At 34.5% G+C, this 14,215-nt stretch overlaps 1 protein-coding gene across 10 annotated transcripts in view; it reads left to right on the top strand.

The window, feature by feature from the left end:
* Nucleotides 1-14,215, top strand: part of OSBPL8 (oxysterol binding protein like 8) — a 157,679-nt gene that overhangs the window by 128,603 nt on the left and 14,861 nt on the right. For all 10 annotated transcript variants that reach the window (XM_040637284.1, XM_040637282.1, XM_040637283.1 and 7 more), the window contains 6 exons: nt 2,179-2,260; nt 2,556-2,654; nt 4,452-4,548; nt 8,810-8,908; nt 11,409-11,506; nt 13,233-13,322. In XM_040637284.1, coding sequence (XP_040493218.1) covers nt 2,179-2,260; nt 2,556-2,654; nt 4,452-4,548; nt 8,810-8,908; nt 11,409-11,506; nt 13,233-13,322 — 565 coding nt within the window. The remainder of the gene's footprint in view (nt 1-2,178; nt 2,261-2,555; nt 2,655-4,451; nt 4,549-8,809; nt 8,909-11,408; nt 11,507-13,232; nt 13,323-14,215) is intronic.

The following is a 14,215-nucleotide window of genomic DNA, read 5'->3' as shown; positions in this document are numbered from 1 at the left end:
TCTCTCAGAATATGAGGCAGGTTCCTGTGAATCTCACAGTAAGATCTTCTTGAGAGATGCCCATTTTCCCAAATTGTTCTGGCTACACATACTGTTGCCAAGGCTTTGTGGGGCAACAGGCACTTGTATGCTGCTGCCGCTGCATGATAAAAACTAGCACAGTGCTTTTGAAGGGAATCTGGCAATATTTACCAAAATTATAGATCCATTCAATCCCTTGATCCAGTAATCCTCCTTCTGGTAATAACTCCTACAAATATATCTCTGCATATTCAAAATGTTATATATGCAAGATTGTTGTAGCACAGCTTGTAATAGTAAAAGATTAGATAACCCAGGTATTCAGCCGTAGTTGACTGGTGGTTAAATAATGTATGATACATTTACACATAGGAAGTCTATAACCTGATTTGGAGGGATCTTTAGGATTATGTATGTGTGGAAAAATCAAGGTCCAACTTTTCTTTGTGCATAAGTGTTCCGGCTGCATAATTTTATTTGTTTTTTTATACTTAAAGAAAACTATCTAAAAAAAACTTTAAAAAATTGCCTATATGGAGAGATGGGACAATAGCAAGACATGTATACTTCTTCATATTGCTATGAGTTTTGAACCACGTATATGTAAAATATAAAATAAAATTGCATAGTAAGAGAATTTAAACCACGATAGGAGGAGTACAGTCAGACAGTTGTTACTCCTGATAAGGGCAAGTTTTTGACTCAGCACAGTTGTCAGTAAGCCTAAGCCCGGTCTCTTCCATTTCACACTTTTTCAGAAATCACTAGGGGTGCCTGGGTAGCTCAGTCAGTTAAGCGTCTGACAGGTCATGATGTCAGGGTTGTGAGATTGAGCCCCACAAGATGGAGCCCTGAGTCAGACTGGGCCTGGAGCCTGCTTAAGTTCTTTCTCTCCCTCTCGCACTCCCCACCCCCCACCCGGCATGCATCGTGCACTCTTTCTCTCTCTCAGAAAAAAGTCATGACACTGAACTTTCAGACATGCTTGAGGGAAATAATAAATAAAGAATAATTATTGTAATTATTGTTCATATATATATATATGTTATGTACGTATGAAAACTCGATAGAATTCACTTCTGATGTACACGGTCAATGTTTTATAGTGTTTATAGCAACAGCAGAAAGCCAAGGGGGTTGCTGAGTCATGGCTTCTAAAAATTTCTTCTTTCTTTATTTTATTTTATTTTATTTATTTGGGGGAGAGAGAGTGAGAGAGAGCACGAGCAGGGTGAGGGGCAGAGGGAGAAGCAGACTCCCTGCTAAGCAGGGAGCCCGATATGGGGCTCAATCCCAGAACTCCAGGACCATGACCTGAGCCAAAGGCAGACACCCAACCAGCTGAGCCACCCAGGCACCCCTATAATTTCTTCTTTAAAGTGAAAATTGTTCTTTGTTTATCTGCTACATTGATGAAATTTATTCACTGGAAAATCACTTGGTAGCACATAGGATTAAAGGCTAAGAATAGATTAAATCCTTTTTGATTGACTTAAATTATCTTAAAACTTCCATATTTGTGATTTGAAACTTCTGTATTTTGTACTAGGAACTAAAAAGCATACAATCCTGTTCTTAAGGGAGCATTTTTCATGGGAGAGGTTAATACCAGCCTGTCGTCCTCCCAGTTATTGTTGGAGGATGGCACTCACCAGTTATTGTTGATTTCCTCTAACATCAGCGACTGAGAATAGACTAAATCAGGTGGACACGATCTTTCTCTGATATAGGGAACTGAAGACCTCTGTTGAAATTGTTAATGAGGCTGCTTGGCCCCATCATTGCCAATGCTAGGAATTATGCAATCTTTGAATCTCAAAATGTGGTGTGGTTTTTTTTTTTGGTTTTTTTTTTTTTCCGATCATAATTTCTTACAGAACTCCTAGCAATATCTAGGGCTCTAAGAACCCCACTTAAAAAACCTTGGTTTGGAGAATTTCCAAAAACTATTTGAGCAAAGACCTGGGCAGTATATCAAACAATAGGAAAAATGGGGAGAAAAGCAACCAGATTATGAAAAGTTATTCTTACAGATTGATTTACATGGTTGTTTTGCCATCTATTTTAAATATGACTTAGGTTTTCCAGTAATATCTCATACTCAGTTGTTTACTTGATAAATACAAGAGAGAATTTGTGATACATTTTGTGTTATAGGGCTGCTCTTGAAGAAAATCCTTATTTCCGTTTGAAGAAAGTTGTGAAATGGTATTTATCAGGATTCTATAAAAAGCCAAAGGTAATGTTTATATTTTACTTTCCTTGACCTTATCTGAGTTCTTTATTTTTTATGTTATCTTTAGTTTATTTATTGATAAGCATTACAGGACCTCTTTGAGTAAGCAGAATTGCAAATTACTTAATCATTTAGACCTATATTGTGCATTGAAGCGATTTCATTTTATTTCATGTCTCTACTGTGAAATTTTATAAGGATAGCTCCCAGATGACACAACTAAATCCATTTTGACTGGTTTAAACTATTTTGAGTCTTCCAGATTTGTATTTTGAAACTTGTATCTTTTTTTTACCAGGGACTGAAGAAACCTTACAATCCTATACTTGGTGAGACTTTCCGTTGTTTGTGGATTCATCCCAGAACAAACAGCAAAACTTTTTATATTGCTGAACAGGTATTAGAAGTGCATGTTACAGAAACAAAACTGGTTCGGAAGTTATTGGAATATTTTAATAAAAAATATTAACTCAGTAAATTCACTGTTGATTAACATTTCTTATTAGTGAATATTTGGTAAGCATTTAACCTTTTAGTACTGAATACTACTAAATATCATATTTATAAGTATTACTGTTTACAGTCATGGAATCCTGTGACCAAAAATAAATCTTTATTTTTCCTGTGTCTCCCCCCACACACACCACGGATTTTGTTTCCTTTATGACCAAAATTGTCCAGTGGTTTCTGAGTTCCTAAATCAGATTTACACCCACTCGTCTGCCATTCAAGGTCTTCCATATCTTTCTAAATAAATCTCAAATTAGATGCCTTTCTTAATCTTCTATAGTAATCAGACCTCTGCATTCATAATTAGGTAACCTGATATTGCACTTTTTTGCCTCATTATTTTATAGTTTAATTCTCCCATTCCAATATTTCTTCTCAGCTATTCTCCATCTAAACCATCCCTGACCTGCTCCCCTTTCATGATCAGGGTGACTCCAGTAAGCTGTTATTTTAACACACTGTTTAACTGTTTACAGGATATTTATTTCCTAATTGAATTGTCAGCTCCTTGAAGGAATTCCCTTCCTGTAAATTTCTCTTTCTGTTGTACACATAGTAGGCAGTCAAAAATATTTCTTAGTTTTAATCTTTCATTAATTTAGACTTATATGCATTTATATTCATGATTCTCAGTCTTTTCCCCTCATCCTTCTTTTCCCCCTGGTCCTGAAGAATATGACATTTTTTTTCTCAATTACAATGACTCATTACTATAATAATTCTCACCTAGAGTGTAAGAAGGATGAGGAGACTATGTGTCATTTGAAAAACCTTCCTCTTCCCTAGAGATTTTGATATACCTCTCAAGTGGAGATGACTTATCTGTATATTAATTTTTTAAAAAATTATTGATTATACCACCTTGCATTTTAGTTCACCATAATTCCTCAGTAAATTGAGAAGCTTGAGAAGGCTTTGATTTTAGCTTTGACTCATTTCAGACAACATAAGGTGTATCTATCTATCTATCTATATAGAAAGTGTTAGATTACTAAAGTAAAATATTTGTCAAAGCTTTTGTTTCCTATCGCCTATTTAGTAATCCATATGAAGAAGAGCCACTAATGTGTTAGTTATCCATTGCTATATAATAAGTGACTGCCAGAACTTAAAACAACAAACATTTATTAGCTCCTACAATGAAATTTAGGAATCTGAGAGCTGCTTAGCTGGATGGTTCTGGCTCAGGGTCTCTCATGAGAGTGCAGTTAAGATGTCAGCCAGCTTTGCAATCATCTGAACACTTACCTGGGCTAGAAGATTTCACTTCCAAGCTCATCACATGGCTTTTGACAAGAGCACTCAATTTCCTTCCACATGGGTTTCTCCATAGGGTTGTTCACAACATGGAATCTGGTTTCTCGGAGCTAATGATCTGAGAGAGAGAGAGAGACCAAAATGGATAGTGCATTATAACTTAATTTCAGAAGTGATATATGTCACTTTTACACAAAGTAACTTTGGTACAGTGTAAGAGGAGCCCACCTAATGGTGTGAATACCAGGAGGTGGTTTCCTTGGGAGATATCTTGGAGGCTAGTTACTATAATCACCAGTTTAATTTTACCACTTACCAAACATTGCCTCTTATTATTAGAATATATTTTTAAGACTTGAAACTTTTGATAATAGCATAATAATATGCTTATGTTATTATAGTTTACATTTTTTTCTTGTGTTCAAAGGTGTCCCATCATCCACCAATATCTGCCTTTTATGTTAGTAACCGAAAGGATGGATTTTGCCTTAGTGGTAGTATCCTGGCTAAGTCCAAGTTCTATGGTGAGTTTCTCCTTGTCTCAGTCTGCATGCACCCTTTTCTGGAAGGTAGTATTTTCTGGTGAGCTTTCCTATAGACAATGTCTTGGGCTGTTTTCAGTAAGGAATTTATATGTCATTTTAAGTATCATCCTTACTTGAATAATGGCCTCTCCTTATTGTGTTTCTCTTTGCCTGTTCATAAGTATGACTTGTAAATATGACCCATTTTCTTTTTTACATATGTGTAAATTCATGGCAAACACCATTTACCCAAAAGACAGAATGATTGACCACTGTAGCTAGCCATTTTAGCGCATAATGTATTTCTTTTACCTTTAGTCCCGCTGAGCTTTTTTGTTCCATCTCATTATACCTGAGGGCTTGCTTGATCATTCTATTTGGTCTTTGAATAGAGAGAGAAAGAATCCAAGTGCAGTTAGAATCCTTGGTCCAGGGTCAATCAGCAATGATATATAATCTTGGGCCAATAACATACTAATAAAAACTTTTGTTAATACAAGAGAAAATAGAGAAATATGGTTATTGTAGGAAACCATAATCTGAAAACTATAATTCAAACAAACAAATGGCCAAAACTGTATACTAGTAGAAAGTATTTAACCTTAAATACTTTTGTTTTTTTAAATTAATTTTTAAATGGAGAAAAATCAATGAATTAAATGAAGAATTCTAAACCTGAGAGAAAAAAAATTATGGTAAAATTAGAAAAATATGGCAACAGAAACCAAGGGTCTGGTTACTGATAGAATGGAGAACTGTAGATAAGTCTGTAACAGGGAAATCTAACAATAGTTTTTGGTAAAAGAATATGGTATATGCTTTTATTTTCTTCAAGGTGTCTTTTATTTCTTTTGATGTTTGTTTTGGGTTTTGGTTTTGGTTTTTTGCCTACTTTTATTTTGCTTATTTTAGAACATGATTGTTTTCTTCTGAAGGTTACATATATTTGTAACCTATATTTGTATTTGTACCTATATTGTAATATATATTTGTAACCTATATTTGTATCTGTACCTGTATTGTAACATACATTTGTAAGTTTACTTCCCATTCCTTCATGCCCCTCTGACTATAATGTAAACAGCTTTTATGAGTGTGTGTTATATGCTTGGAGAAATTTTTGAGTACCAAGTACATAGCTTACTTTCTGGGATTACTTCAGCAATTAGCCTTCTTTTTGCCATGTTATATTACAGTTTGTGTACATCAGAGCTATCTGTTTCTTTATATTTTGAAAAAATATACTAAATTCAGGCTTTGTAGGGGAACTTTTTTGATAACTTCTTCCTTTGGTTTATTGACTTGTTCATATAGAAATTGCTTAGGTGAGTTGATATTGGTGAGTTTATATTGGTCTAGGAATTAGTTCATTTTTTTAAGTCTAAATTAAGCTAAATTTAAAGACATCTGGACAGAATATATTCCTCTCAACAAGTAGTCTCTTTCTTGACATTTTGATGTGGTTAACAAAAAAGTTAAAAGGTAAATTATACATTAAGTACAATTGAGTGGCTATATGAATAAAATAAATTTTAAGACAAAGTGTTAACAGAGGTAAAGAGGAACATTTCATAATGATAAAAAGTTTAGTACATCAGCATAATCATAAATGTCTGTATGCCTAATCACAGAACTTCAAAATACATGAAGCAAAAATTGATTAAGGGGAGAAATAGGAATTCTAAAATCATAGTCATACACTAACCTTCTCTCCTCAGCAAATGATGAGACAACTAGATGAAATATAAGCAAAGACACATAAGACCTGAAGAACACTATCAACCACCTTACCCTAATTGATATTTCTAGAATATTACAACCAGTTACAGGATACACATTATTTTTAAGTACATTTATGGTGTTTTCAGTGATAATAACCATGATAATAACCAGTGATAATAACCAAAACTCTTCCTTCAAAAATATACTCTGGGGCACCTGGGTGGCTCAGTCATTTAAGCATCTGACTCTTGATTTCGCCTCAGGGCATGATCTCAGGGCCTTGAAAACTAGCCCCCTGAGATCCAGCCCTGTGTCAGGCTCCATGCTCAGCAGGGAATGTGCTTGAGATTCCCTCTCCCTCTTCCTCTCCCTCTGTCCCTCCACCCCACTCTCTCTTTCTCTCTCTCAAATAAATAAATCTTTAAAGAAACGTATATACCAATTTCATAATGTCTTGAGTTCTTCTAAATATTTAAAGAAGAAATAATACCAAAACAACAACGACAACAAAAACCACCAAACCAATTCTGTATAACATTTTACAGAAAAGAGAAGAGGAGGAAATATTTCTCAGCTCATTTTATGAGGCCTACAGTACCCTAATCCCAAGACCAGACAGTACAAGGAAAGTATAGATCATTATCTCTCATGAATATACACGTAAAAATCCTTACCAAATTAGTAACAAATCAGTGTATATAAAGGATAATAGACACACACATAAAAGGATATATTAAAAGGGTATATATCATGATCAATTTATCAAGGGGAGTTTATCTTGGAGACATAAGGTTGGTATATCATTGAAAATCACTGTAGTTCATATTGAATGAGGGAAAACCATATCATTTTAATAAATGCAGAAAAAGCGTTTGACAGATTTCAACACCCATTCATGATAAAAGCTCTTAACAAAGTAGGACTAGATTAAAGGTATCTGTGAAAAATACATAGCCAATTTCATACTCTTAAGGTGAAAATTAAATAATTTTTACTTAAGATCAGGAACAAGGCAAAAATGTTCATTCTCACTACTTCTGTACAAAATTGCATTAGAAGTCATAGCTAATGCAGCAGGCAAGTTAAAGAAAAAGCATACAGATGAGAAAGGAGGAAGTTAAAAACCATATACATACCTGATCTATAGAGAAAATTCTCAAGAATATTCAAAAACTGCTAGAACTAATAAGTGAATTTAGTAAGGTTGCTGGATACAAGGTCAAAATACAAAAGCCAATTGTATTTCTATATACTAAAAATGAATACTTGCAGAATGAAATTTAAAAAACATCTCCAGGGGCGCCTGGGTGGCACAGCGGTTAAGCGTCTGCCTTTGGCTCAGGGCGTGATCCCGGCGTTACGAGATCGAGCCCCACGTCAGGCTCCTCCGCTATGAGCCTGCTTCTTCCTCTCCCACTCCCCCTGCTTGTGTTCCCTCTCTCACTGGCTGTCTCTATCTCTGTCGAATAAATAAAATCTTTAAAAAAAATAAAAATTAAAAAAAATAAAAAATAAAAAACATCTCCAATTATAATAGTATGTGAAAAATAAAATAGGTATAAAATAAAAATTGTGTAGCACTTGTACACTGAAAAACTACAAAGCATTGCTGAGGAAAATTAAACAAGATTTAAATAAATAGATATACTATCTTCATATATTAGATTTTTAAAAATTGTTACAATGGCATGAAGTGTTGATACAACAGCATGGGTGAATGTGAAAAACATTTGGGTAAGTAAAAGAAGTCAAACAATAAACTACATATTCTGTGATGCCATCTGTACAAATTCTAGAATAAGTAAAACTACGGTGACAAAAACCAAACCCATGGTTTCCTGAGGCTGGAGGAAAGGACTTACTGTCAAGAAGCGAGGGGGAGCTTTTTGGGTTGATGCAAAGTTCTGTATCTTAATTGTGTGATGATGGTTACATGACTGTATACAGTTGTCAAGATTATCGAAATACACACTTAAAGTGGGTCACATGTTGAATGTAAATTATGCCTCAATAAAACTGGTGATGGGGGAAAGAAAAATACACATGGGAGAAAAACTAGAAGAAAATACCATGGAATTTTATCAATGATTGCATTTTGATGGGTTATGCTTATGTTTTCTTTTTTCAAATTATTTATAGTATTATATCAATTTTAAGTACTAAAAGCTTGGGACTTAACTGTGTAACTTATAAGAAATGTTTTTATTCAAACACAGATTTGTTATTAAGCCATACCATAAAACAGTGTTTTATTGAATGTTCTATGTGTTTAAGATTTTTAAGAACCCCATATAAAATAACATAACAAGCACATAACTGTACCTTTTAAAAGTACTAATTTTGTAAAATTAGTAATATGTGTCACATATTCACATATGTTTTGTATGTAAGATAACAAATATACATTTGGGCACATTGAGATTGAGACATTTTTAAGACATTCCACTGTAGATGTATGGTAGGTGTCCTGAGTATATTTTGTTTATTTTGAATTGGTTGCATTAGTTTTGTGAAATTTAATAAACGATATTTATTCTAGGAAACTCCTTATCTGCAATATTAGAAGGAGAAGCACGATTAACTTTCTTGAATAGAGGTGAAGATTATGTCATGACAATGCCATATGCTCATTGTAAAGGTAAAGTATTTTCCATACTTGAGTTAGATATTCCGTAAACCTTTTTAAGTAAATGTATATGGCTATAATTTGTTGTGTTTTGTGATTGATGTAGTCAGCCTTTTGTTTGAAAGTGTCCTTGGTTTACAAATATTTAAGATTATTGCTTCATCTACTGAATATTTCTGTGGTGAATTAATTCACCTACAACAGACTTTTATGACACATACATCACTTGGAAAAGGCTGATTTATAATAATGGAATTTCATTTACCTAATGTACAGGTTTTAAAATTGATGAAATTGCCCATTATTTAAATCTTTTTAAAAATCATTTTCATTTTCTTGTACCTTCACCCCTTTTTAAAATGTTAATTTGCTGCTTTTCAGTATACTGAGTCCTTTAAAAAATTTTCTTATCCTCATTTGGCAATTTCTTAAAAACTAATGTATTATACTTTTCCCCCATTATTTAAGATACAGATAAAGATACTATCATTTACAGCAGACCGGGGACCTAACCATTCTGTGCACCTTACATTTTTATAAACTCATTTAATCATTCCTACAGCACTGTAAAGTAGGTAATATTGTCTGTTTTATGGATGTGGAAAGTGAGGCACACAGAGGTTAATTTGCCTGAGATCACACAGCCAGGTCAAGATCTCTGTGTCGGCATCAGCTTCAACATTCAATATCTGTATTGATATTTCCAACCCATTTTTTTAAAAATAACTTTTTTGGGTAATAATTATCCTCTTTTAGAAACTGATTCATGAAAACATGGTAATTATTTAATGTGGCCTCATTTCACAGATGTAGAAACTGAGAGGGTTAAGAATCTTACCTAAAGGGGCGCCTGGGTTGTGCAGTCCTTAAGCGTCTGCCTTCAGGTCTCCCTTCAGCTCAGGGCGTGATCCCAGGGTCCTGGGATCGAGCCTCACATCAGGCTCCTCCGCTAGGGGCCCGCTTCTCCCTCTCCCACTCCCCCTGTTTGTGTTCCCTCTCTCACTGACTGTCTCTCTCTGTCAAATAAATAAATAAAATCTTAAAAAAAAAAAAAAAAAAAAGAATCTTACCTAAGGCCAAACCAGTGAGAACTCTTGAGACTAAACTCTAGGCTTGTTGACTCCCATCCATTGTAACATGGACCTACCTTGTTTGAAGTATGAGAGTGGCCACCTTGTGGCCTCAGGCTTGATAATTCTTAGAGCTTCATGTGTGGTTCTTGAAATAGGCATGGAGTGAAATATCTGAAGTTATGAACTAAATTGATAAATATATTTTAAAATCTTATATCATTTAGAATAAAGAATATTATTTTATGTAGATACCCAGTGCCAATGTTTTTTTTTTTTCTTGTGGCGTGGAAAAAACGAGATTATAATAACCCCTTGTGAATGAGCATAGGAAATAATGATTGTTTTCTACCTTTGTGTATTTTCTATGATGTGTTCCTCAAATCATTAATCTCACAAACTGTTTTACAAAGTGAGTTCCATAGCCAAGTAAGTATGAGACACATTGCATAGTCTGTTGAAATTAACATTGTGCATTTGCATTTTAAAAGCTCCCTTAACAATTTAGTCCAAGAACAGATTATGCACACACACACACACACACACACACACACTTAACAAAGTCAAATGAATTCTCTCAACTTCTAGCCACAGAACCTATCTTGAGGGGTTTTTTTTTTACATGTTTGTCTTACTTACATAGTTGATTCTTGTGATTAGCAGTAGTTATGTTCCATAAAGTCACCACAAACACATTTTAATGAATACTAAGCCATTGCTCCTAGGGGAAACACAAGATTAGGTTCCTCACCTTTTCATCAACCAATCAATACATAACCTTGTTTCTATTTAAGGTCACCTTGTTTTATATGATCAATTCAATAACATTGAACTAGCAGCCAACAGCACTATAACTCATGCCTGAACCAAGCTTTAACAAACATTTTCTCCATAAGGTATATTACAGCCTTCTGTGCTTAGGAATGCTAGGTAGCACTTTAGCACTATATTTGGAGGTCATTTTAAACCATAAAATTACTAACAAAAATCACCAAACTGTGAAAAATGTGGCTCTTAAATATACTGCAAAAACAGCACTTGTTTACCAAAGGAGGGATGAAACCTTGTTCAGTCTCAGCTGGCAATTTGCACATGGGACAGCTCAAGTTTTTCACCACTTTCTGCATATCCATGAAGGATTACAAAAGTGCTGTGGGTATTTATTTTGGGATTGCTGAACATGTTTTAGTGAGAGTGTGAATTCGCAAATAATTGGATCTACAAATGGAATGGAATCTGCAAATAATCTTATCCTCTGTTATCTGTTTAAGTCCTACAGAAACAACTTCATGTGTATGTTAGAGATTGTTGTTGGGTGGGACAGAATACCCTTGAATTATTGCTTTCTCCTAGAAGGAGAGTAGATTGTAAAGTTCTGCTTGTTATTATTAGCCAGTATCTCTCTTCAGCCTTTTGTCAAAATTGTTTTTTTTTTCCTTTAGGAATTCTTTATGGCACAATGACACTGGAGCTTGGTGGAATAGTCAATATTACGTGTCAGAAAACTGGATACAGTGCAATACTTGAATTCAAACTAAAGGTTAGTGCAGATAGAAGGTGTCACCTAATTAAAGAGGGTCTTGCTATAAATATTGAACAAAGAGCACAGTTTAGTTCCTTATTAAAAAATAAATTTAAGAACACAGAATTCATCACAGGGCAGCCTTGGCAGATCCAAATCAACAGAAAGACTTCTTTTATTGATTTTAATTAATAAAACTATTGGTATTTTATGGGAGATGAGATACATGAAGTGAATGGATAGAAATTCCTTAGTAAATTAAAGCATTTCTTTACAAAAGACCACAAAGTATGTATCAGCTTGAGCTAACGTTGTGTACGGTAAGAGTTGTATTGGTTACTGTTTCTGCCTAACAGTATCCTCAACCTCACAGTCTTAAAAACAACCTTGCTCTGATATGTAGGGGTTCTATCAGTCGGGAACTTGGACAGAGCATAATGGGGATGGCTTACATCTGCCATGTAATGTTTGGGGCCTCAGGAAGACTTGCAGGTTGTGAGTGACTCAACATTTGGGGCCGGAATTATCTGAAGGCTCATCACTTATATGTCCAGTGCGTGAGCTGGGACAACCTAAAGACTAAAGCTAGGACTGCTGATCTGAGCATCTGTATGTTTGGCCCTTCCATGTGGTTTGGCTTCCTCACAGCACAGTGGCTTCAAGGTAGTCAGACTTCTTACTTGGCAGCTCACGATTCCAAGTGCAAGTGTTCTTGTGAGCAAGGGGGAAGCTGCATTGCCATCCATGACCTGGTTGCAGAAAAGTCAAATTATATCATTTCCACCATTTTCTGTTATTTGAAGAGTTACAAGCCCACCCAAACGCAAGGGGAAAGAATGCAGACCCTTCTTCTCAGGGGAAGATGGCTATCTTTGGAAAATTTTGCGTCTAAGTGAAAGGGAAATTTAAGACCTTTTTATTGTGGCAGTTATTGGTTTAGGACAATACATTATGTTCAGATGAGAATATTTCTATGAACTGTTTAATATTTGTTACTAGATTTCTCCGATGTTGATAATCCAACTGATCAGCAACTTTGTTCCGAGAAAAAGTATCACTTCAGTATTATTTGGTGCAGTGCCCCTCCCCCTTTTTTTAATCTTAGCAAATTTTTGCTTGTATGGTGATAATATCTGAAAATCTAAAGATGTCTTAAGTAATTTCTGACACCTTTAAGGGCTAAACTGGAACATCAAAATTTTGTCACTGACGAGAGACATCAGTAAGGCAATATAGTAACTCAAAGTATATTTCTTCTAATTTAATTTTTGGAGGATTTTTTTGGTTAAGTATTGTTTTACTGTTTTGTTTTGAAGGAAGGGCTGTTCTAATAGATGAATTAAGTCCCTCAAATCCCCTGAATTGTTATTGCTTTAAATAGACTACAACACTGATGGACCATAGTTGAGTCAGAAGAGAGCACAGGGTGCAACTCATCGTTTGTGATCTCAGTATGTTCACTCTCACTATTTTCTGCATTATAATAAGCAGAAAATGATGGGAAATGTGATGAGAAAATGAAACCGCATCTAGAGACTCACACACTCTGTTTGATTTTACCTATTTATTCCACAGCAACAAATCGCAGTTTCTTTTCATTGAACATTTCTGACTAAAATATCACCCTTTTTGCCTACAGTAGCACTGTAACTATACAGTTATGTCTTTCATTCCCTTTTGTCTACATTAAATGTAAATACTAGTAAAAAGCAAAATATTTCTGTAACATTTTCTCTTTTAAAAGCCATTTCTAGGTAGTAGTGACTGTGTTAATCAAATATCAGGGAAACTTAAATTGGGAAAAGAAGTCCTAGCTACTTTGGAAGGCCATTGGGTAAGTATTTTTGTATTTTAGCTTTGCAAAAAGAATTTTATTCTGTGAAAAAAATTAAAAATAACATTTTATAAGTTCACTTATTCAATTGCTAAAAGCATCATCACTATTCAACATAAGCTTCAGCTTAACAAATATTTTGGCATTGAGCTATTATCAACAGTATTTAGTTTCATGGAATACTTTATCTTTCCAAAACTTTAATTCAATAAAAATAGCTAACATTTACCACCTATAATATTCTGCACTGTTTTAAAATGTTACTCATATTAACTCATTTAATACTTAGTAACTGTATGAGGTGGGTACTGTTAACTGTCTCTGTTTTACAGAGGAGGACACTGAGGTACAGAGTTTAATTGCTCAAAGTGATGGAGCAATATTCCAGCCTATGCTCTCTGGCTCCAGGGCTATGCTTCTACTCAGAGCAGTATACTGCCTCTCACCTCGAAGAAAGAGGCTTTTCCAGTTAGACTTACATTTCCTTTTGAGGAACATGGAAAGGATACAGTGGTATTTGAGAGCAATGGCTTTTATTTATTTCTCTACTGATGTAAATTCACATATATGTAATTTTGTTCAGAAGAGCTTAAATGAATAAGAAGGATATATCGTGGTACTGCCTAGATGCACTCGCACTGTCACACAGAATATATGCTATTTTCTGCATTATAATAAGCAGAAAATGATGAGAAATGTGATGAGAAAATGAAACTGTATCTAGAGACTCAACCAAGAGACCACATATGCTTTGTAATTTTAAAAATGTACTTTTCCAAAAATCATTTGGAAAAAAGATAAAACTATATTTAAAAAATGAAATTTCTGAGATTGTGCTCAAATTTTTAATGCTAAGAACAGCTCGTTGAGGTTTTTGTATATATATATATTGA

This window comes from Ursus maritimus, unplaced genomic scaffold, assembly GCF_017311325.1.
Source record: "Ursus maritimus isolate PB19 unplaced genomic scaffold, ASM1731132v1 scaffold_21, whole genome shotgun sequence".
Taxonomy (NCBI): domain Eukaryota; kingdom Metazoa; phylum Chordata; class Mammalia; order Carnivora; family Ursidae; genus Ursus; species Ursus maritimus.
This window is presented reverse-complemented; position numbering and strand designations above follow the sequence as displayed.